The following is a 26,295-nucleotide window of genomic DNA, read 5'->3' on the forward strand; positions in this document are numbered from 1 at the left end:
CAAGTACATGAAGTACACATGGTACATGTGTGTATATCTAAAATACATGATGCCATCTTAATGATGACACATCCTAGTAAAAGTCTATATTTTAAAATACTCTTGCCAAATACTGGTATGCATGCATGCATGTGTGTTTCAAATATTTGAGGGATGGTTACATGAGCATCATGCATACAAGTAAGTGTGTACACCAATGATTTGAAAGTGTGTAGACTGAAGTGATTTGTTTGCAATTTATTTGAAATGATTTGTTTGCAATTTATTCGGAGTGATTTGGTTGCGATTTGTTCTACAGAAGTGATTTCTACACGATTTATTCAAAGTGATTTTGTTGTGATTTCAGGGTGATTTGCTTACAATTTGTTAGGGGTGATTTTTTAGCTCATTTGCATGGGAATTTTTCACTTACAAAAATCTTCAAATCACTGAAAAATTTCTTAAAGTGATTTGTTTGAGGATTTTTTTCACTTGGGTGTACATTAGCCTAGATCTATGACTATGTACATTTGATGATTTGTGAAACAATACCTGAATACATTGGAGTGGTCAGTGGTGAGACATATTTTTTTTTTTAAATGTGTACTGGCACTCTTTTATTTGACTCTTGGTTACAAAAGCATGTAATTTACACAGAATTTTTACATGCTGGAAACCTAAGTCTTGCGACGTTTTGTCTGTATTTACAATACACTCAGACTGTATTACATATTTATGTGTTAGTATGTATGTAGGTCTTCATTCAATCATTATTTTGCAGTACTTCAACAGAGATTGGCTATTAACCTGATGAATGTGGCACATAGATGGATTCCAACCACAGTCTGACATTGAGCAGTGCTCCACCGCTTGACCAAAGGAGTTTGACACAGCCGAGTACTTCAGATAGTCTCCAGCTTCCTGTAGCAGGAGATCTAGGAAGTTCAATCTTCAAAGATGATTCAGGTCCAAAAGAAGTCATCAAGCAACCAGAGGCATCAAATGCAGATGAAGCATCAGGTCATAAAATGGCTATACATACAGCAGATGTACTTTATCTGCGCGAAAGTAACAAGTCAATGAAAGCGTCAGGTCATGTAAGGGCTGGACAAACGATGGCTCATAGTAGACAGTTGATGAGTTCTGGGGATGATGAACTTATGTTGTCATCGCTGGAGCCAGAGGATGATATAATACCACTCTATATTCAATTATACTGGCCTATCATTGTCACATTTGTGGATGGTCTCCACTTGCTCCCCATGATGAGAGATATTTTTGAAGATCAAGGTATTATTATAATTTTGATAAAATAGGTCTATACATACTTATTGCATTTACAACTACCGTATTTATGCAGAGCCATTTGACTAAATTGACTTTCTCATAACATAATAAATATAAAAAATTAAGAACATGCATGTATGCATGCATGGATCCATGTATATATTGTAATGTGCATTTTCTGTACATTGTATTGTAAAATAGAACTTAATTTTGTTAACAAATACCAGAAACCCAAATGAATGTGTATAATGGTATCAATTTAACATGTTTGATGTAACAGTAATGATTTTCTTAGCATTTTCTTATAAATAAATTTCCACAATTCTTACATCCTTGTATCTCAGTCCAAAATTTTTTGTGGACCCTGAAATTGCTATCCTCTGAATAGAATGCTGTTTTAATTGTTTACAAATATATTATATATATATATATATATATATAATTTGATAACTCAGGAGAAAGGACACGGATTAAGACAATAACAAAGGATGAAGGGCCACAGGCTGGTATGGAGGAATTCCTGAAGTGCTTGACAGATAAGAAACATCATCCTGATCGATGGACTCGCTTGAATTATGCATTAAAAGAAGCTGGTTTGATTTATTTTTAATATTTTGTTATGATTTCTTTAAAGTTCTGATCAACATGATAATGCATATTTAACTTCCTGGTCCATTTAAAAAATTCTATAATTTCAGGGATTAATCTAGATTTGGGGGGAAACTACCCTTTCTGGAGAAATTCTGAAAATCATATGGGGGTCTGGGGGCACTCAAATTCCCCAGCAGGTGAAGGTTGAGCGCAATTAGGAAGCCCAAATGAATTTCTTCATATTAATGACCATTTAGGTTGCACAAAGTAACATGATATTTCACATCTTCTGAACATTTTTACTTTAAAGAGCAATATATGATAAGTGTCTCAAATGCCCCTTAAAATGAATATCTTAATTTTACTTAGTTTATATATAGCTTTAATTTGTACAACAATACATGTAACTTTTATTGGTAATTTTCAATTTGATCAAAATGCTGTTATTTTAGAAATATGACATCATAAAGTTCACATTTTGCTGCCATTTTAGCATATTTTGTATAAAAATATTAATGCTTTTTTTCAAGCAGTTTTTCTTTCAGAAAATATTGAGGGTAGCATAGTACAAACTTTATATTTTTACCAAAGATGTATCTATCCAATACTAATTAGTGGCAGAAAAATTAAATGAAGCTGGTCAATGTTTCCCATAGTCAAGAAAAAATATTTTTTTTATGAATAGCAAAAAATCATCATTTCTCATGTCAATTTTTTTTGCATGTAAATGTGAAAAATATATTGGAAATATTTCTAATAAAAACTTTTCTACAAAATAAATATCAATATAAACATATCTGAATTTCATTCTAAAAGTTTATTTTAGGGGGCCAAAATTGGCTCTTATCATAGTCCTTCTATTTTTTATGAAGGAAAAAAATATGTGAGCTTTTTATCTTTGAGGGGAAGATACTAAAAGGGGAAAATATATTCGAGTCTAAAATTTAATATAAATATTTTAGTCCCTGATTCAGTCTGAAATATTTTTTTTTATATGTTCAATGTTTTTTCAGATTATGATCTTGTATCTAAAGTTCTGGAAAGACAGGAAGCCATTCACACAGACACATTCAAGACTCAAAGGCGTCTTATAGACATTTTTGCACTTGAAATTTACAAAAAACTGAAGCCAAGTGAAATTGTCCCCGATTTGTACTCCAAAAAAATTATAAACAGAGACATCAAAGATGCTGTGATGATTGATGAAAGAAACAATGGAGAGGCCTCGGCAACGATTGTCCTTATTGATAATATATGGCGATGTAAAAAGAATTGGTTACCAATCTTCTTAGAGGTTCTTTGTAAAAATGATTATAAGGAACTTGTTAAAAAAATAGATGACACTTTTCTTGAGAGTAAGTTTTTTTTATTCATGTTTTTAAGAAATATTGTTAACTTGAAAGATCTAGGATGATTGAGATACATATTTTTAATTAAATCAAAGAAAAAAATTCCCAAACCTGACCAGTAGATCTCAAAACAAAACTATGATGAAGCTCGTACTTTAAATTTGTAATTGCATAATTATGATGAACATTTTTTTCATTGTCAAAATGAATGTGCCAATGCATTTTGTTGATTTATTTTTAAGAAAGACAACAGAAACTTCAGGAAGGTGAAGAGCACCTGGTTAGCTCCGACTTTGATGAAGACAAGGATGCCAAGGACACTGAAAAGTCTCAGAGGGATGATTCTGATCAGAACGGTGACAAATCAAGATCTCGCGAGTTACAGAGAGAGATATCTCACAATTCTATGTCACCCACCAAACAAGAGCAGGATAAAACCAACTCTATACAAGAGGACTACCTCTCAAGTAAGGAGCCTATCTAGCATGTAATAAAGAAATATTTGTCAAGAATTTTTAGGGGATGATGTACCCACATTTGAGCATTATACCAGATAATGTTAATTGTCAATTTCTTGTGTGAGTAGATTTAGATTTAAAATTGATGAAAAACTACTTTTTTTGCTCTGAAGTTAAAATTAATAATTTTTGTAAGTTCAGACAGGATTGTATATGAATTTGCAGCCATCATTTCTTGAACTTTTACAGACACTGGTGCCAGTTTTTAACATTTTTTACTCAATAAGGTTACATGTATATATATATATCATATAATACTCTATCATTTACATGTACAGGGACATTTGAAGTGGAGAAGTCTGTCAACAATTTGAGTGGAAATCCTATGGAAGAAAGCCTGGATAGTGAATTTGAAGCCTTGACTCAAAACATGGATGAATCTTTATCTATCCATGAAGATTCTGAACAAACCAGTAGAAAACTAGCAGGGTATGAGGCTGACAACAGAGCTTTGTCAACCACCATGGACAACAGAAGTTTGGCGTCAAACACGGACAACCGAAGCTTGCAGTCAAACACTGACAACACGGTGGCCAGTTGTCCAGATTTGGACTCTATGGCTATAGTGAATGCCTGTCAGAGTCTGGATAGAGAGGTGGAATCTTCTACAGGTCGACCAAACATCATCAACAGTGGTGAGATTTTTTAACATTGTGACACTTTACTTTCACAGGAAAGTCATTTGATGTTTATAAGATTTGAAATTTTTGTAATTCTGAAAATTTTTTGGCATAATCTGTATTGATAAACAAGCTTGCTTAAGTACATGAAAATTAATGGGAATAAAAAGTGATTTTCAAACAAACAGATACAAACAAGCTGGCTTAAGTACATAAAAAAAAAGTAATGGGAATAAAAAGTGATTTTCAGTATATATATATATGTATATTTTAGATAGGGGGTTTAGATGTTGTTGATGAGAAATATAGGAATCTTAATTATGAATACTGGTAGTTAGGTTAGAGGGAGAGAAGTTGAGATATAATAAGTCATCAACTTCTAGTCAAATGTCTGTGTACTGATGTTCTCAGGTTCCAGTGGAAGTCTGATGGAAATAAACAAGCGTGTTAATTTGGAGGAATCAGATGACGAGGATGACGATCTTAATGATCCTAAAGAGGAGTTAAAATTACGAAGTTATCAGATGGAGCTGGCAAGGCCTTCACTGGAGGGCAAGAACTCTGTCATTGTGGCCCCCACTGGAAGTGGGAAAACACATGTGGCTCTCTATATCATCAAGGTATCAATTACAAGATATTTACATCAATCATATTCTCTGTATTTTACATATTCAACCAGTTCATTTTACCATGAGTTCAAACTATTTATTCAGTTTCATCAAGTGAAATTTTTTCGGTATCATAAGCTGAATTTTCTATGCTATATTTTCTTTCAATAGGACCATATGGAGAAAATAAAATCTGTGAGACACCCGAAAGTGATATTCCTGGTGGAACAAAGTGCCCTGGCAGAGCAACAAGGCAAACAGTGTATGACTTACCTTCCGTATAGAGTCAAGGTCATTACCGGTGAAACTCAGAGAAATGAGAGGATGAAGACTTTAAATGAATGGATACAAAGGTTAGAATAAAAGAGTACACTCTCTTTGTATTGTACAAATTGTTTGGTATTTTATTTTTCTGAATTATAATCTGAATTTCTTATTTGATCTTGAATGATTATCTGTTCGCAAATATCAGCATTATTTAAGGCATTTATTTATATGTATCTTGATTATGGTAAATGAGTCAATTTTTTTCTTTTGATAAAGATATAAGATATACAGATTAAGGAATATCTAATATACATGTATAAAGATATACAGATCTTTGAATTGATAAAGTATTAAAAAAAAAAAAGGAAAAGTTTTATGGGTGAAATTGAGACAGCCATTGTGTAACTTTTTCTATGAATTAGGCGTGACTTGCTGGTGGTGACCGCCCAGATTCTGTTGAATGCTCTGCGAGATGGTATCGTCAATGTCACCGACTTCTCCCTAATGGTGTTTGATGAATGTCACCATGCCAACGACAACCATTCCTACAACATGATCATGAATAAATACCTGGACATCAAATTTCAGGAAAAGGAGAATGCTAAAAATCTACCAATGGTATTTGATTTTGATATCTCCTTTCTAAGTGTATTTTTCTATGTATAGACAGCTGCTCATGTATAAACTACCAATTATGTGCAATGCAATTTATTACTTTAAGACAGAATTAAGTAATAAATGCTACCTATTAGAACTCAACAAAAAGTTCAAGACAATTTTTTTAACTTCTTTGTTTTTAGCTCACCTGAGCTGAAGGCTCAAGTGAGCTTTTCTGATCAAAATTTGTCCGTTGTCTGTCGTCGTCGTAGTCGTTGTCGTTGTTGTAAACTTTTCACATTTTCATCTTCTTTCAAGAAAAATCTTTTCAACCAAACTTGGCACAAAGTATATAAAGTGAAGGGGATTCAAATTGGAATAGGGCCACGCCCTTTTAAAAAGTGATCATGAATTTGTTAAACATTAATGGCATTTTTAAAAAATCTTCTTATACACCGCTCAGACATCAAATTTTGTTGAAATTCTCAGGCCTTTAATAAGTAAATATGTTGTGTTATAGATTGTTGGCATGAATGCCTCTGTTTTACATAGGAATATATATAAGAAAAATCTTTAAAAAACACATTGAGAAGGTCATGGCAAACATGGACGCATGTGAAATGATTGTGACTGTAGATTCAAGTTTGAAATCAACCCCCGGGGAACTGGGGCCAAAATGGCAACATACCACAGCAAAGTAATATCACTAAATATATTAAAAATCTAGCTAAAAATTAAGTAACGGTACTGATTGCCAGTGATTTGTCATCGACTGCACTGTAGCTGAAAAAAATTCCTTCAGGTAGTGCAAAAAAAAGTTTGTTCAATATTTTTACCCCCGGGGCAAGGGTGGGGATCACAATGGTCCGTCCAAGTTTTACATAGTCCAATATATAGGAAAAATCTTTAAAAATCTTCTTCTCCAGAACCACTGGGCCAGGAAAGATGAAACTCATGTACAAAGCATTCTTGGGTGAAGGGAAAATTAAATTGTTAAAATGACCCCCAGGGCAAGGTGGGGCCAAAATGGGACCCAAGTTTTACATAGGAATATATAGGAAAAATCTTTAAAAATCTTCTTCTCCAGAACCACTGGGCCAGGAAAGATGAAACTCATGTGGAATCATCCTTAGGTAGTGTAGATTCAAGTTTGTTCAAATCATGACCCCCAGGGCAAGGATGGGGCCAAAATGGCCGACCCAAGTTTTACATAGGAATATATAGGAAATATATTTAAAAATCCTTCTCAATTACCACTGGGCCAGGAAAGATGAAACTGATAGGGAAGCCATCCTCAGGTAGTGTAGACTCAAGTTTTTTTCAAATCATGACCCCCAGCCTTGGGGATAGGGTGGGGCCAAAATGGCCGACCCAAGTTTAACATAGGGATATATAGGGAAACCTATTAAAATCTTCTTTTCAAGTACTTCAAAGCTATGATTAGTGATACCCGGGGTATTTATATGGAATCATCCTCAGGTAGTGTAGATTCTAGTTTGTCCAAATGATGAACGCCTGGAAGGGGGGGGAGGAGTAAATTCAAGCCCGATGTGCTCAGGTGAGCGCTGTGGCCCCTGGGCCTCTTGTTTATAATCTGTCCATACATTAACTTTAAAAAAGGACCAACAATTCCAAAAAATAACCACAAGGTCAGTGCTTTGTGAGTAATATTTGCAGGTTTATACATGTATTATAAAAAAAAACTTTTTAAAAACAGCAGAAGCAAAGTACATGTGTAATTTAAATTGCAGTCGGTGTTTAAAAGTGACATAGTTGATTATTTCCCAATTGTTTACAGATACACCCTCTGACATTGTTGAATTCTGCCTTTAATAAGTAAATTGTGACTTGACTGATCAGCCTTGGGATTTTCTTACATATTTAGTATGTTGTGTTATAGATTGTTGGCATGACTGCCTCTGTAACACAGTAGGGAAAGCCTCAGACGAGGAGAAGGCTAAAAAACACATAGAGAAGGTCATGGCAAACATGGACGCTGAAATGATTGTAACTGTGACGGAAAACAAACGGGAACTGGCCAAACATGTCAACATACCACAGCAAAGTAATATAGTAATTAATTTATTATCTAGCTAAAAATCAAGTATTGATTGTTTGTGATTTGTCATTGACTAGCTGAAAAACATTCCTTCTGATGGAAAAAAAAATTACTTAGTACATATTTTTTTTTAAATTGTAATGTAAGAATCCCTTGTGATTTAGTGAACCAGAAAAATCATGTCAGATGTAACGGTACTTTGAATTCTAGATTCAGGATTTTCATTACCTCCCATCATATGCACAAATGAATTCTTACTATGTTTTTGTAGAACTCTACAAGGTGAAGAGAAGAGAAAAGAACTATTATGGAACACTTCTTGAAAAGTTAGTGGAGACAATAGAGAAATACATGAAGAATTCCAGATGTGAGTTCTGAGAAGTTTATCAATTAAATAAAGCTAATGGTGCAAAGAAACTTGCTTAATATTTTGAACCATCTAAATGACACAGTTTGTATGCTTTACAACCTAAGAAGAAACATTTTTATTTTTACAGATCTAGAGCAGGTGAAGTCTCCAGATGCTGTTATAAAGCCTCCCCTGGAGAAGGGTTCTGATCAGTACACACAGTGGGTCAGCATGCTGTGGAGAGAGACCGCTAAAATCAACGACCAGGCTGCCGGACGATTCTACGACACGTGTCGGAGGTATCTTGATGTAAGTCTTCTAATATCTTGCCTGAGTTTCACACATCAAATTTTCCTGAAGTGTATGCATATAAATACATTCAGTTTCACATATGAGTTCCCATGTTCTACCCTCAGAATAATTATAAGGTCAATTTTATCTAAATTACATGTATATCCACAAAATATTACGAGATGAAAAGGATTCATTTTTTTTTCTTTTATTTATAGTGCATGAAAACATATTAGTGAATCTTGAATTAATACATATCAACATAATTTTTGCTAAACAGATCTACATGTACAATTTGAAAAATTTGTATTTTATCCAACAGTTATACAACAAGGCTTTGATTGTCTACAAAGATGCCAGGCCAAGTGATTCATTGTCATTTATCCTGAAAGAAACAAAAAAATGGGAGCTGACGGTCAAAGCTGATGAAACTGAGGGGAAACTGAAGAGGATGTTTGATAGTGTGTAATATTTGCATTAGAATAGAATTTTGATTTATATTTTTTCCTTTGTTTATTTTTTCAGTATTAATTATGTAAACTTTGAATAATGTATGTCATATTGTTGCTTTTAATACTTGGACAAAAACTGCTTCAATAATGATGCACACAATTCTGTGTTTGGATTCTTGTGCTATATTGTCTGAAGTATTGCATTGTTTTCTTTGAACACAGAAACTAAAGACTTGCTTGAAAAGTGCACTGAAGACCCTAAGCACAGAAACCCTAAACTTGAGGCCCTGAAACACATGATTGTGGATTACTTCAAGGATAATCCGGACTCCAGAGTGATTGTGTTTGTCAAAACAAAAGAGTTAGTCAAGGCCATAGAGACATTTATGAATGAAACTGATGAACTGCGTAATCTCAATCCTAAGCAGTTTGTTGGCGTGCAAGCCAATAAGGAGAAAGGAGGTTTGTAAAAGATTTTAGGTGTAATAGTTTCTCCATAGAAAATAAGATTTTCTGTTGCTATAATATGAATTGAGGGCCCTATATAGGAATTACTTTTATTAGATTGTATGTCCGTTCATCAAAATTTTTGTTGTAATAATTAAGGCAATTTTTAGCTCTACTGGTCAGAGACCAGAAGAGCTTATGCGATAGTAATGCGTCCGGCGTCCGTCCGTCTGTCTAGCTGTCTGTCTGTAAACAATTTCTCAAAATGCTACTCCTCCTACAGTTTGGTCTGATTTCAGTATAACTTGGCATACAGGTAGACTACACTAAGATACATAATTCTGTATATCGGTTTTTGATTTCGATGAACGGTGTTGCCGTGGTTACTAAAAATAGAAATTTCTGTGAAATTCTTTCAAAACACTACTCCTCCTACAGTTTTGGTCTGATTTCAATATAACTTGGCACACAAGTAGACTACACTAAGATACATAATTCTGTGTATCGGTTTTTGATTTCGATGAACGGTGTTGCCGTGGTTACTAAAAATAGAAATTTCTGTGAAATTCTTTCAAAACACTACTCCTCCTACAGTTTTGGTCTGATTTATATATAACTTGGCACACAAGTAGACTACACTAAGATGCATAATTCTATTTATCGGTTTTTGATTTCGATGAACGGTGTTGCCGTGATTTCTAAAAATAGAAATTTCTGTGAAGTTCTTTCAAAACACTTCTCCTCCTACAGTTTTGGTCTGATTTCAGTATAACTTGGCACACAAGTAGACTACACTAAGATACATAATTCTCTATATCGGTTTTTGATTTCGATGAACGGTGTTGCCGTGGTTACTAAAAATAGAAATTTCTGTGAAATTCTTTCAAAACACTACTCCTCCTACAGTTTTGGTCTGATTTCAATATAACTTGGCACACAAGTAGACTACACTAAGATACATTATTCTATTTATCGGTTTTTGATTTCGATGAACGGTGTTGCCGTGGTTACTAAAAATAGAAATTTCTGTGAAGTTCTTTCAAAACGCTACTCCTCCTACAGTTTTGGTCTGATTTCAATATAACTTGGCACACAAGTAGACTACACTAAGATACATAATTCTGTGTATCGGTTTTTGATTTCGATGAACGGTGTTGCCGTGATTACTAAAATAGAAATTTCTGTGAAATTCTTTCAAAATGCTACTCCTCCTACAGTTTTGGTCTGATTTCAATATAACTTAGCACACAAGTAGACTACACTAAGATACATAATTCTGTTTATCGGTTTTTGATTTCGATGAACGGTGTTGCCCTGGTTACTAAAAATAGAAATTTCTGTGAAGTTCTTTTAAAATGTAACGATCCCTCCCCCATTTTTCTTGAATCTCATTTTTTTTATCTTGGTATTTTTCTAAAGCACTTTCATGCATATTTTAAATTCATTCATCAATTCTTGCATGGAATGTTGAAATGTCCAGCGAGAGTTATTTCTTAATTGTTGGTTGACAACTGTTTATATGCAGCGAAGATGCCGTTTTTCTTGTGTTTCGATGTGTTGAATGTCAGACATCGTCTTACTATTTAATTACACGCTTTTTGTTGGCTTAATTGTTCATACGTAATTGTAAAGTTGCACTGTAATTTAGGATTATCTTAAAGTTACCTTATTTCTTGTGTGATCGATGTTTTATGGTCTTCGAGTACACACGTTTCACTGAAACTTCTGCCGCCGCCATACTTTGTTTACTTGTGTATTTTCCCGTGATGCTTCACGGTGATCTATTTTTACTGGAGTTATTTCGGCGGAAGATTTGATTGTAAATTCTTTTAAATTAAATGTTAAACAGTGTTAAATGAGCTTTTAAAAGTGTAACTTTATGTTTTATGAATTTATTTAATTTATTTACTTATTGTAATAATTTTACATACGATGTACGAGAGTGAGATTTCATTACGGGACGATGATTATATTTGATTGGTTGATTATTATTTACGGGATGGAATTATTAATTTTGATTGGTTATGAATTATTGCGGGTTTTGTTAATTCTATAAATACTCGGATGCTGAATATCGTTTGCTCTCTTGTTTTCTTTGTGACCTAGGGAAAGGTTGCCAGTTTTGTCCAGAGTAATTTAAGGTGTGTACTATTTCAGTATCTAAGTGACTGAAGTACATAATACGTAATGTTAGGTTAGGCTAAATTCATATTACTAGTAATTGTACTAGTTTTATTTATAATTACTAGTTGTGAACTAGTTATTTTTATCTTCTTTAGCCCAGTTTAGGAGTTAGGAAATATTTCTGCTGCGTGCTAGTAGTTGAACTAGTAGCGGGAATATTTATTTGTAAATTAATTATAAGTCATTTATAGAGAGCCTTTACGTTTTATTTTGGTCGGGGGAATTTCTACTTAAATCATAAATTTACTGGAAATAGTGCCAGTTGCCCAGTCCTATATCAGTAGTTGTACTGATTTTGGTCTTAGATCTATGTCCCGAGGGTTGAGACTTGTGAATTTCAAACTGTTATTTATTTTCGCTGTTTATGAATTACTGAATAAAATTATAAAACTTTACATCGGAGTTTTTGTTCTCAACACAAGGCAGGCGTTCCGAAGCGTTACAATTTTGGCATCCACGGCGGGATCCGTTTAAATTTACGGGTCCTGTGATCGAATCATAACAACGCTTTGTCTGTGTTTGAGAAACAAAAATTTTATTAAGCAAATCAAATAAAAATAAATCACAATGGCAGGACGTAGAAGTCGACGGAAGCGTCGTGGTCTTCAAGAATCCAGACCTACCTCACGAGTTTCGTGTTCCTCTGTAGATACTGTAAGAGAAAATGAAAGCGAATGTGAATTTCCGTGTGAAGGAGCTGACATGCACAGAACTAAACCACTTGTTCATTCAAATAAAGAAGCCTCTCAATTTTTACGTAACTCAGATACAAGTTTAATGCTTGTGAGTTCTCAGGCAGACGTTGTGAGAGATGGAGAATCTACACCTTTTATTGGGAACTCAGATACAGTTTCTGTAACTGTGAGTACCACTACAGAGCAGCCACAGACAGCACACAGTGTAGTGACGCCTAAAATGAGCCATCTTCACACCTGTGGTCCCACAACTCCGATGCCTTTTGTACCTGTTTGCTCACATTTTGCTGAGAATTTATGTACAGGTTTTCCTAGAGAGACGACAGCTGTCCCTAGTATGTATATACCTGCAGTCCCCAGTACAGGTACTCACATGAGTCCCTCCACAACACAGACAGCAAGTCCAGTATCTGGGTTACCTGTGAACTCTCATACACACAGCACTTTGAGTTCATGTACAGGTACATGTACCAATTATCACACTACCTTACCTGTAAACTCTTATGCAGTTCCTTGTACTGCGAGTTTTCAAGGTCCTGTTTATTGTCATCAAAACCAGAGTGCCCATATATTTACTCCATTCCCCACAATTACAACACCAGGTCACAGCATTTGCACGAGAACTCATTTACCTCTAAGTTTGTGTACAGGTTCTGTACCTGTTGGTCTAAGTACAGGTTCTGTGCCTGTTAGTTCATGTACAGGTTCTGTACCTGTTGGTCTAAGTACAGGTTCTGTACCTGTAAGTTTGTGTACAGGTTCTGTACCTGTGATGCTGAATCAGACCTTCTCTGCTCCCATGAGAAGTGCACGAGATATATCAAAGACAGAAAGCGAGCAAACTGCACTTGTCCAGCTCACGGAGATGGTAGAGCATTTACAAGAGAAAATTAAACAGCTCACTGAACAAGATCACCACCAAAGGATCAACCCTGACAACAGACAATCAGATACATGCAGTACATCTCATGAGTGTTTGAGTAGCGACAGAGGAACATTGCAAGAGTCTGACTTTGTGTACCGGAAAAAGGCTAAGCATCGCAATGTAAAGATTCCTCCATATACAGGAAAAGAAGACTGGTCTGTCTGGTTCTGTCGTTTTGAGGAAGTAGCAGATAGATACCACTGGACAACAGATGACAAACTGGACCAATTACTGCCCAGATTACATGAAGATGCTGCTGACTTTGTATATGGCCAATTATCGAAAGAATCCAGAAGCAGCTATAAGAGACTTGCAAAGGAACTGACCAATCGTTTTCGTGCAATCGAAACCAGTCGAACATATCTGTCGAAATTTAATAACAGAGTTCAGAAGCCTGGTGAGCGAGTCGAGGACTTTGCTGCTGATCTAAAGCGCCTGTATGTCAAAGCCCACCCAGAGCGAGACTCAAAGACTAGGGAGGAAGACTTGCTCAGGAAGTTTTTAGATGGTCTGGCTGACAGAGAAGCCCAATTTCATGTAGAATACGTCAAGGACCCCTCAGATATACATGAAGCTGTACGACAAGTTATAAATTATGAAGAAGCAGGTCGGCCTTCAACTAAGAAACATGTCAGAGAGGTGAAGTTGCTGTACAGTGATTCTGAATCTGAGGCCTCATCTAAGACAGTCATTAAGGCCAAGTCGATGAAAAAGAAGCGCATCAGAAATGTAAAGTACGGCCAAGGAAACAAACAAGCATCAGTTGGCACTATCGAAGCCTTGCAGAAACAAGTCGATGAGATGGCAAAAGTTCTCAGCAACCTGACTAAGCAGAGCAACACTGGGACACAGCCAAGTAGGCCTATTATTGGTACATCTCAACCAGACATGTCTTCTAGTCAAATGGCTCCTCTGGACAGACCACAGAAACATAGCTGTTTTTACTGCAAAGCTGAAGGTCATTTCATAAGGGACTGCCCAAAGAGAATTAATGACCTTCAAGTATCAAAGGCACCTTTAAACAGGCATTAGCCGTTCCTGTGGGTCAAGGACCGGCTACAGAAGAAACTGACAGACAGACGAACAGTTTAGACCCACCAACAGACCGACAACCAGATAATTTTGATGAGTCAGAAGATTTTTGTTTTATTTCTAATCGAATACCAGATGCAGATGGTGTGTACATAGAAGGAAAAGTAAATGGTTTAGACGTCCATATTACAACAGATACTGGTGCATCCAATACTATACTTTCATACAAAGTGTATGAACAACTCAAAGAGGTGAACAGACCCAGACTTCAAGGAAAGTCGCACTTACGAGGAGCTGACGGAAGTACCATTCATGTTTATGGGAAAGGAGCGTTTGATTTGCAACTTGGTTCCTTGACCCTCAAGAAAAACCTTTTAGTAGCTGATATCCAAGATGAAGTGTTACTTGGAGTGGACATCCTGCAGAATAGTGATATTGGTCAAGCAGATATTCTCCTGAGTAAAGGACTGATAAGGTTCAAAGGTCATGATATTCCATGCATACAACGTGGTGTGCATAAAGATATTACCCTCCGTTGTGTGGAGAGGTGTGATATACCTGGGAATACAGAAGTAATAATACCGGCTTTTGTACAGCGTGAATGTGAGGTTGATGTTGAGGAGGACCTTATGTTCGTGCCAAGTGGAGATCTTATGGAGAAGACCTCCTTACTGTTTGCCCCAGCAGTTCTTAACATCAGAGGGAAACTGTGTGTACCCCTGAGAGTTATGAACCCTTTTGATGAGGGTAAAACGCTTTATCCAGACACAGTAGTGGGTACTGTCGAAGGATATGGGGGAATAGTAAATGTAATTCGACCGGTTTATAGTGACCTAAGAAGCCTTCGCCGATCTACTGAACTTTCGCCTGGAGAGGCATGTGAGGTTCCAGATCATTTACGTGAACTGTATGATGGCTCTTCCCAGTCCTTAAATATGTCAGAAAAAGAAGCTTTTCGGAAATTCTTGCTTGACCATCAGGATGCATTTTCAAAAGATGAATGGGACCTAGGGCAAACCAATTTAGTAGAACATGAAATTAATACTGGTGAGAGCAAACCTGTAAAACAGCCACCTCGTAGAGTTCCAATAGCGCTAGCCAATGAGGAGAGAGATGCCATTCTGAACCTTAGAGAGAGGGGCATAATACAACCTTCTACATCACCTTGGTCCTCTCCACTGGTCTTAGCTAGAAAGAAGAATGGAAAAATAAGAGTCTGTGTAGATTATAGAGCTGTAAATAATTTAACAGTTAAGGATGCATTCCCACTTCCACGAATTCAAGACTGCCTAGATTCCGTTGCAGGAGCTTCAATGTTTTCCACTCTGGATTTGACAGCAGGATATCACCAAGTCAGAGTTAAGGCTGAAGATATACCAAAAACAGCATTTGTTACAAAATATGGTCATTTCGAGTATAAAACCATGCCTTTTGGATTGACCAATGCACCAGGTACATTCCAAAGACTTATGGAGATGGCATTAAATGGCCTCCAGTGGGACATTTGTCTTATTTATTTGGACGACATAGTGATATTTAGCAGAAATTTTGATGAACACATGTGCAGACTTAGCCAGGTGGTTCAGAGAATAACAGATGCAGGTTTAAAATTGAAACCTGAGAAATGTAGCCTTTTTCAAGATGAAGTTATTTTCCTTGGACATAAAGTCACTAAAGATGGAGTCTTACCAGATAAGCAGAATGTAGAGAAAATTTTGAATTGGAGCAGACCAAATAATGTTACTGAAGTACGACAATTTCTTGGAACTGCCTCTTACTACAGGAGATTTATAAAAGGTTTTTCGATGATAGCTAAACCTCTTACTGAACTTACACAAAAGAACCATTCTTTTCATTGGACAGACTCATGCGAGCAAGCATTTCTACAATTGAAGAAAATCCTTACTGGGCCCGATATAATGGGATATCCTGACCCAAACCAAGGCCATTTTATACTCGACACAGACGCCTGTGATGTAGGCATTGGTGCTGTATTGAGCCAAGTACAGGACGGACGTGAGAAAGTGTTGGCCTATGGGAGTCGAACCCTAAACCGTGCTGAAAGGAACTATTGTGTAACTGATAAAGAGCTCCTAGCTGTTCGTTACTTTGTGGAATACTTCAAACAATATCTTTTAGGACAAAGATTTATCCTTAGGACTGATCACCAAGCATTAGTATGGCTATATAAGCTGAAAGAACCTAAAGGAAGAGTGGCTCGCTGGATTGAAATATTGTCAGCCTACAATTTTGAAATCGAGTATAGGCCTGGTACACAGCATGGTAATGCTGACGGTCTATCAAGATGTCCGAACCCAGCCGACTGTAGCTGCTCAGAAGGTGACAGTTTAGAAAGCCTGAAATGTGGACCTTGTATTAAGTGCAGAAAGAGAGCTGAGACTATGGAAACTTAGGAAAACCTTAATCAGGGGGGTGCTATTCGTGTGACAACAAGAAAGCGTGACAGTTCTAAAAATTTACCTGAAGGGACACAATGGATGTCAAAGTACAACTCATCAAGTCTACAATGTCTCCAGATGGAAGATAATGGTATTGGTCCAGTGCTTAAGTGGAAACTGGCAGGAAGTAAACCTACAAAAGAGGAAGTGGTCAAATACTCTCCAGCAACCAGATGTTCCGTTCCGCAGCAGGAGACAGCATAGGATGTGATTCTAGGACAGAATTAAATTGGTAATTTTGAGTAATAAGTAATGTAAGTTAGGAAAATATTCATTTTAATATTTGTGATTAATCGGGAGATAAAGTTAGAACTGGGAAGGTTTTTGGATTTTATATGTAATTTTTTCAAAATTTGATATTTTAAACATTGTAATGAGATTCATTTCTGTAATATTACTTACCTTTGATATTTTTGCTTGCCAAGTGTCCATCCCCTTAAAGTCTTTTTCTGTAATCCTGTGAATGAAAATAAGAAAGATTGTACATTACTTGTTATTTACAAGTTATACTTATAGAACTTATGTGTTTAAAGTATTAGCATTAGTGTTATCAGGACGCTGTATATTTACAAGTATTTATGATGAATTTATCAGAGAGGCTGCTAATATCTTGTACATCCATTGTTTTTGTAAGATAAACTCATTCTTTAAATGGCAGTTATTAAATATTAATTGAATAATTATAATTCATGTACATTTTGACTTACTTACCTTATCACACTGTGTATTATGCTCTGCTCATTTTGTCTTCATGGAATTATGATGAACTTCATGTTTTAATTCAGAATTTTGTGTTATGTATAAAGTTTCTATTATATTGATAAGTGATATGCAGGAAGGTTGGTGTAGTAGTGTTATAGTTTGTAAAATTCTATGATTTATTCATTCCTAGAGATGTGAATTTTTGAGAGGAGTTGATACATTTTTTTTGGTAAGCTTTGTGAAGTACAGCATTTGTTTCTGAGTAGTTTCCCTTGTGTGTATAGATTAGCTGTACTGTTCAGTGTTCATGGAAGTATATGTGTATCGAGTGTAGAGTATAAAGTAGAATATTGAAATATGTCATTGATTGTTTTAATTAATTGTTGTATGTGAATTTTATTGTTTGTATTTTGAGTCCAAAGGGACTTGGACTCTTAGAGAGGGGCAAAATGTAACGATCCCTCCCCCATTTTTCTTGAATCTCATTTTTTTTATCTTGGTATTTTTCTAAAGCACTTTCATGCATATTTTAAATTCATTCATCAATTCTTGCATGGAATGTTGAAATGTCCAGCGAGAGTTATTTCTTAATTGTTGGTTGACAACTGTTTATATGCAGCGAAGATGCCGTTTTTCTTGTGTTTCGATGTGTTGAATGTCGGACATCGTCTTGCTATTTAATTACACGCTTTTTGTTGGCTTAATTGTTCATACGTAATTGTAAAGTTGCACTGTAATTTAGGATTATCTTAAAGTTACCTTATTTCTTGTGTGATCGATGTTTTATGGTCTTCGAGTACACACGTTTCACTGAAACTTCTGCCGCCGCCATACTTTGTTTACTTGTGTATTTTCCCGTGATGCTTCACGGTGATCTATTTTTACTGGAGTTATTTCGGCGGAAGATTTGATTGTAAATTCTTTTAAATTAAATGTTAAACAGTGTTAAATGAGCTTTTAAAAGTGTAACTTTATGTTTTATGAATTTATTTAATTTATTTACTTATTGTAATAATTTTACATACGATGTACGAGAGTGAGATTTCATTACGGGACGATGATTATATTTGATTGGTTGATTATTATTTACGGGATGGAATTATTAGTTATGATTGGTTATGAATTATTGCGGGTTTTGTTAATTCTATAAATACTCGGATGCTGAATATCGTTTGCTCTCTTGTTTTCTTTGTGACCTAGGGAAAGGTTGCCAGTTTTGTCCAGAGTAATTTAAGGTGTGTACTATTTCAGTATCTAAGTGACTGAAGTACATAATACGTAATGTTAGGTTAGGCTAAATTCATATTACTAGTAATTGTACTAGTTTTATTTATAATTACTAGTTGTGAACTAGTTATTTTTATCTTCTTTAGCCCAGTTTAGGAGTTAGGAAATATTTCTGCTGCGTGCTAGTAGTTGAACTAGTAGCGGGAATATTTATTTGTAAATTAATTATAAGTCATTTATAGAGAGCCTTTACGTTTTATTTTGGTCGGGGGAATTTCTACTTAAATCATAAATTTACTGGAAATAGTGCCAGTTGCCCAGTCCTATATCAGTAGTTGTACTGATTTTGGTCTTAGATCTATGTCCCGAGGGTTGAGACTTGTGAATTTCAAACTGTTATTTATTTTCGCTGTTTATGAATTACTGAATAAAATTATAAAACTTTACATCGGAGTTTTTGTTCTCAACACAAGGCAGGCGTTCCGAAGCGTTACAAAAACGCTACTCCTCCTACAGTTTTGGTCTGATTTCAATATAACTTGGCACACAAGTAGACTACACTAAGATACATAATTCTGTGTATGGGTTTTTGATTTCGATGAACGGTGTTGCCGTGGTTACAAAAAATAGAAATTTCTGTGAAATTCTTTCAAAACGCTACTCCTCCTACAGTTTTCGTCTGATTTCAGTATAATTTGGCACACAGGTAGACTACACTAAAATGCATAATTCTGTGTATCAGTTTTTGATTTCGATGAATGGTGTTGCCGTCGCCCGTGGTTACTAAAAATAGAAATTTCTCTGAAAATCTTTCAAAACACTACTCCTCCTACAGTTTTGGTCTGATTTCAATATAACTTGGCACACAAGTAGACTACACTAAGAACTTAAAGAGACTTAATCAAGGATCATTATTGTATTTATTGCTATTGTAAAGTTCCAATTCCCAACTGCTTAAGTACTTTTCTCTCCCGTTGCTATAAGTACAAACCAGTAGAGCTTCAGTCTCGACAGAGACTTCTGGTTACTGTTAAGTTTTTCATATCTTCTCTTCCAGAACTAGTGTTATTTGCGAAGGAAACTTAATATAAATCAGATATTCCAGAAAAGCTCCACCAATCCCCTTATAGACAATATATTGTCACATTTCTTAAAACCCTCATTTAATTAATATCGAATACCTTACATTTTAGACCTAAACATTTCTAAACAAGCAAATTCAAAGAATTGTCCCCCGCTTTCGATGTCTTTTTGGGAGAGATGTCATTATTTTAATGAAATTTTGTGTCTAATATGAACGCCCTATCATAAGTAATCTATTTAGATATTATCACTGAACTCCAAGGTCAGGGACAAAGGGTTAACGTTCTTGGTATCCAATGAAAAGTCTTCTCAAAAGGATCACATATGTGAAGTATGAAAGCCCTAGCCCGTACCATTCAAAAGTTATAGTCAAGGTTAAAGTTTTCTCATAAGTACAAAAAATCACCAAGGTCAAGGTCAAAAGGTCAAGGTTGTTGGTATCAAATGAAAGGTCTTGCCACAAAGAATACGTATGTGAAATATGAAAGTCCTGGTATCTACTGTTCAAAAGTTGTGGCCAAGGTCAAAGTTTTTGAAAAGTAGGTCAAACTCCAAGGTCAAGGTCCAAGGGGCAAAGTTCTTGATTTTAAAGAAAGGTCTTCTCACAAGAATAATATATATGAAGTATGAAAGTCCTAGCCCTTACCATTCAAAAGTTATGGTCAAGGATAAAGTTTTTTCATAAGTACAGAAATCTCCAAGGTCAAGGTCAAAAGGTCAAAGTTGTTGGTATCCAATAAAAGGTCTTGCTACAAAGAATACATATGTGAAATATGATAGTCCTAGTATTTACCATTCAAAAGTTATGGCCATAGTAAAAGTTTGGAATTTTTGTGTAAAACTGGGTCAAACTCCAAGGTCAAGGTCAGAAGGTCAAAGTTGGTGGTACCCAAAGAAAGGTCTTGTCACAAGGAATACACATATGAAATATGAGAAGTCATAGCTCCACTGAATCAAAAGTTATGGGCAAGGTTAAAGTTTTTGTGACAGACTGACGGACAGACAGACAGACAGAAAGACGGACAGATGAATGAGATTTAATGTCCCCTCGCTTTCGCAAAAGCGGGGAACAATTAGTATATCAGAAAACAATGCCAAATAGGCAATAGAGCCGTATGATGTTGCCAATAAGAATACAGCCAATGTTCATAATGGTTTGTTAGTTTTCTCACATATAAGCTGAGCTAGAGCTTACAAGTAAATGTTCCCATCTCAAGAGTGACAAGTATCTTTTTTCTTAAAGACTCTTATATAAATATCCCCCAATGATTTAAAAAGCAAGTTTTATTTCCTTTTTCAAAAGATAAATTCCGTAAAGCAAAATGGAAATCTCGCTGAACAAATCTTCAACTTGAATATATATATTCACGATAGCTCTTGGAGCAAATCTTTTCCCTGTGACAAGGAATAAAATCTTTAATTTGCCTTTGGCATATTCAAAATTTAGAAAACAAAATCAAAATAGGTCAGAATAAAGGGGTGGAGCTTTTCATAAAGATAAAATATTTTTGCACATAAAACAACCCAGTTAATGATAATAGCTTAGCTGACACTTTTCATAACTTGACATTTGCCCGATTTCAGAAAGGCACATATAATTGATATAAAGAGCACATCCTTCTATGTGTGATTCTAGAAACAAAGAGTTTTTAATGCAGAGTAAGCATATATCAAGTTTTATTTTGCTACATCAGAATAACCTTTAGTAAATAGATGTAAAAATATTCAGTTTAACCCCCCCCCCCACCACCACCCCTACCAAAGAAGTTAATTTTGAATGGTGTTGTCTTTAAACAAGTTTAATGTGTTACCTGAACAGTTACTAGAGAGACTATAGTCATTTTGACTATACATGTAATTGCATTTGTATCATTTGATAAAACTTTATAGGCACTGAGTTATCAATTAATGGTTAGAAAACAAGCATAAGCTACTGTAAATCACTTTTTATTTGTGAGAACTTTATTTTCGCATAATTATGCGACTTAATGCGAGACAGTGTGCTTGCGAAAATTTAATTCTCACGTATAATAGTATTTCTTAGGATTGATTATATAGAGCAATAACCACAATTCTTGAAAATTTGTCTCGCTAATCAAGAGTCAATAACTATCTCGCGAAAAATTAGTGATCTACAGTATTATAATTCTAGGTCAAAATGATATGAGTTCAATTTAAGTGGGTTTGATATTGTATTATTAATGTACCTGGTATTGTGAAACAAATTCTTAATCAAATGATGCATACAGCTGCTTCCTGTCTACTTACTTGTGGAGATATTTAACGATTTTCCTGTGTTTGTTTCTAGGAATGACAAAGGTGGAACAGGATGAGATCCTGAGATTATTTCGAGAAGGGAACCACAAGGTCATCATAGCCACCTCTGTAGCAGAGGAAGGGCTGGACATCCAGAAATGTAGCCTGGTGGTGCGATATGATCATGTGACCAATGAAATAGCCATGGTTCAATCAAGAGGTAATTATTTACATTTTACATGGAAATAAAGATGGAAATGTCTTTTTAGGTCACCTGAGTAAACTCAGGTGACCTATTGCTATCTGTTTTCGTCCGTCGTCGTCCGTCGTTCGTCGTGCGTCGTGTGTAACATTTAAACATTTTCAGCTTCTTCTCTGAAACTGCTGAACCAATTTCAACCAATTTTGACATATAGCATCTATGGGTGAAGGGGAACAAAAATTGTGAATTTTGTGGTCCCTGCCCCCCTGGGGCCTGTGGGGTGGGGCAAAAACCACTAAAATTAGTGCGATCTTTAAAAATCCTCTTCTTTACTCCCGGACATCAAGCAGTCAAACTGTTGGTATGATTGTAATCAGCATTGGGTCCTCTACCAAAATTGTGAAATTCATGGCCCCAGGGTCAGGGGTTCTGTTGTTAGGGCGGGGCTCTATTGATTATATAGTGAAAATGCATTAATTCTTTGAAAATCTTCTTCTCTAGTCCTGGGTATTAAATAAACTAATGAAGTACATAGTTATGATGAGCAAGAGTGTCTCTATATAAATTGTGAATTTTATGGCCCCAGGGTCAGGGGTTCTGGTGTTAGGGTGGGGCTCTATTGATTATATAGTGAAAATGCCTTTATTCTTTGAAAATCTTCTTCTCTGTTTCTGGGTATTAAATAAATTAACTAAGTACATAGTTATGATGAGCAAGAATGCCTCTTCCAAAAGTTGTGAATTTTATGGCCCCAGGGTCAGGGGTTATGGTGTTGGGGCGGGGCTCTATTGATTACATAGTGAAAATGCATTAATTCTTTGAAAATCTTCTTTTCTGCTTCTGGGTATTAAATAAACTAATTAAGTATATATTTATAATGAGCAAGAGTACCTCAACCAAATTAGTGAATTTCATAGTCCCTGTGTCAGGGGTTTTGCCATTTGGTGTAGGGGGGGGGGGGAGCTCTTTTGATTATAGAGTGAAAATACATTAAATCTTTGATAATCTTTTCCTTTGCTCCAGGGTATTATGTCACTGATCTAAGTGTATATATTTATGATGAAAAAAGGTGCACTTAGCAAATGGTTTATTTCATGCCCCCTGGGTCAGGGGTATCGGGGGGAGGGGGGGGAGGAGGGTGTATACATATTCATAAAATAAATTATTGCCTTGAAATCTGCTCTTTGGGGGGGGGGGGGGGGTTGTATACATATTCTGAAAATAAATTATTGCCTTGAAGTCTGCTCTTTGGTACTAATCGACCATTTATGATGAAATAAAATTTATGATAAAATTTCCAACATTTTGACATCTTGTGCCCCAGGGTCAGTGGTTCCTTTGGGGTGGGGTGCAGAAACAAAGTCAATCATTCGAAAGTTGTTACATGATACTCAGGTGACCTATAAGGCCGTGGGCCTCTTGTTTTAAAAAAAAATTGTTAAATATTTAAACTATATCAAAGCCAAGGTGACTTGGGAAAGTATTGTGGTCCATGGGCCTCTTTTTATGATTTTGAGGGAACGGAATTGGATATCACCAAGAACTTAGTCTTTAACAAACTTATTTTGTTTTCAATGTGAATATGGAAAAACAATCTTTAAATACATACAAATAAGCACTGTTATATTTGTACATGTACTATGGAAGTTTGTTATTTCATAATATTTTACTTTCATGTAAATTAGTTGAATCTGATTGGTCGAGAAACATTTGTTAAAAAACACTATTACCCACTGAATAATGAAGCCACGCCCTCCAGCGTAGCAACAGTCAACATTGCTTGACGACAGGAGATATTCCAAAAAATAGCGACTGCAAAGAATTTATGCATGCACGGTTCACTGTTATACGTATTTGTATAAACATTCAGTATACATGTAATATAATAAATATAGCATGTAGTTGAGTGTAACATTGAAAATTTTCACCCCTGGAAAACCATTGTCAACCTCTGCTGCACCTCAGTTGACAATGGTTTTCTTGGGGTGAAAATTTTCAATGTTACACCAAACTACATGCAATATTTATATAATGATATAAAGTGTATGTATATATGATCTGAATTTGTACAAAATAATTTCAGGCAGAGGAAGAGCTGAAGACAGTAAGTTTGTTATCCTGGCTTCAGAAGACACAAATACAATAAAAAAGGCCGAGCTGAATTTGATTAAAGAGTCCTGGATGAACAAAGCTATTGCTAGTGTCAGGGAGGAACTGAGTAGAGACAAGGATGCAGTCCTTAGGAGGGTAAGGGAAATCCAGCATGAAGCAAAGATAGCAAGGGACATAGCTCTCAAGAACAGGAAAGCAGCTCAGGCCAATTTAGGGGAGTTCAAGATCACGTGTAAATCATGTCGAAACTTCATCTGCATGTCAACCGATATAAAAAAGATTGAGAATGCTCATCATGCTGCTATCAATGAGGACATCTTGGAAAATGTGAATGTTATAGCGTCTATTCCAGATTATGAAGATGAAAATATGAGCTGTGGAGCTGGAAAAATATTTTGTAAAAAATGTGGAAATCCAATAGGGAACATCACAATCTATAAGAACGCCCAGTTCTGTATTCTGAAGTGCGAGTACTTGAATATGATTGACAGTGCTGGCAATGGGGTCTCCAAAAAGCGCTGGAAACAAGTCCCATTTTTTGTTCCTCCATTGACTCCTAATGACCTTGAGAAGAGAATTGAAGGAGAAAAATACATTGAATGTTAAAAGTGTTTACTTACCAACTTACTCTTAAGTTTCTAATGATTGAAAATGATAAATTATTATTATTGGATCCACAGAGTTAAAAAAATACTAATAAGAATTTATTGATAGAGTGTACATTTCACATTGTACAATCATGCATATATAATGTAATTACAATGTAATACAATATTCAACAGCAAATGTATATAAAATATAGGTACATGTACTTTGGAGCATCAATGTTAAAAAATGTTCCTTGTCCCAAATTTAAGCTTTAAAATTTGATTTTAAAATTATTGCACTTTAATTTGCTCCATGAACTAATTGAGGCACTCTTTTGAAGTGTAGGAGTTTTGTGTTGGAGGAAATATCTGTTAATATTTTAGTTATGATAATTTATGAATTTTTTTTCATCTGTTGTACACATTAGGCCAAAAAAAATTAATCAATAGTTTCTCAGGCCAAAAAAATCAAAATTCAATGCAGCAGGCAGGCTTTTTTTTTTTTTTTTTTTTTTTTTTTTAGCAGGATTTAAGTCTACACATTTTTTTGAAGTCATTTGTTCAATTAAATGATAATATCTACTAATTCTGAAGTTTTATTCTCTGAAATTAGTCATAATATGTATTAAACTTTAAATAATGTTATTCCAAACATTTATTTAAAAGTTAACTTAAAAAATACTGTAAATTTAGAAGAAAGATATTGTTTTTCTAATAAAAACGTCTTTCTTAGCATTTATAAAAAGGGCAATAACTCGATTTTCTTTTTTAATTTGGAAAAATAGAAAATTGAGTTACTTCCCTTTTCAATATGTCAACAAAATTTATCAATGCCGTTTTTGAACTGATGCGGCAGTGCCTGAGAAACTATTGATTAATTTTTTGGGGCCTTAATTGAAATATATGCATATATTTAAATAAAATATCTGTTTTGTTTTAATCATCAGCTCTATTTAAATGTATCAGTTATAGCTTCCACTTATTTTTTAAACTAAATACATGTAATAGTTTATGGCTAGAAATGTCAAATTTCGAGGTAGATCTTTTATGTTATATGTTTAAATTTCTAAGTTTTGTTATGTTCGCATCATCAATTAAACATATGCCTTGTACTTTGAATAGATGTATACAATTCATATTTAATGAAATTTTTCAATATAAAGCATATCTATAATTTATATTAAATATATTCAAACATAATTTATTCATGATATTGAAGTCATATACATGTAGTAGAATAATTGTGATATGAAGAAAAAGAGTATGTCATGTCTTCCTTAAAAGGGGAAGTTACATGTATATTGATTGAATTTGTTTTTCTTATCTGCAAATTATATTGGTATATGTAACTTGATTAAATGCAAATCTCTCATGTGATATTTTTTTTAGTCATTTTAGCATTTAAAATGCTCTCTGA

The 26,295-nt window shown here is 35.0% G+C and overlaps 1 protein-coding gene and 1 long non-coding RNA gene across 2 annotated transcripts; one reads left to right on the forward strand and one right to left on the reverse strand.

Annotated features, from left to right (window-relative positions):
• The first annotated feature begins 493 nt into the window (after positions 1 to 493).
• Positions 494 to 25,410, forward strand: LOC134252854 (antiviral innate immune response receptor RIG-I-like). The gene is given in 17 exon segments (XM_062735401.1): positions 494 to 548; positions 761 to 1,269; positions 1,722 to 1,859; positions 2,871 to 3,212; positions 3,449 to 3,673; positions 4,003 to 4,359; positions 4,756 to 4,964; positions 5,124 to 5,305; positions 5,642 to 5,837; positions 7,717 to 7,740; positions 7,743 to 7,881; positions 8,147 to 8,242; positions 8,373 to 8,533; positions 8,838 to 8,976; positions 9,190 to 9,429; positions 22,030 to 22,197; positions 24,263 to 25,410. Coding segments are annotated over 16 exon segments (3,714 nt in total). The 5' UTR covers positions 494 to 548; positions 761 to 806; the 3' UTR covers positions 24,898 to 25,410.
• Positions 12,062 to 18,451, reverse strand: LOC134252856 (uncharacterized). The gene is made up of 4 exons (XR_009989032.1): positions 18,171 to 18,451; positions 17,112 to 17,166; positions 16,732 to 16,922; positions 12,062 to 12,250 (listed from the first exon to the last, which is right to left on the reverse strand). It is a non-coding gene; the product is annotated as an uncharacterized LOC134252856 (long non-coding RNA).
• Positions 25,411 to 26,295: the final 885 nt, after the last annotated feature.

This window comes from Saccostrea cucullata, unplaced genomic scaffold, assembly GCF_032062105.1.
Source record: "Saccostrea cucullata isolate Sc308-1 unplaced genomic scaffold, CSIRO_AGI_Scuc_v1 ctg142, whole genome shotgun sequence".
In the NCBI taxonomy this organism is placed as follows: domain Eukaryota; kingdom Metazoa; phylum Mollusca; class Bivalvia; order Ostreida; family Ostreidae; genus Saccostrea; species Saccostrea cuccullata.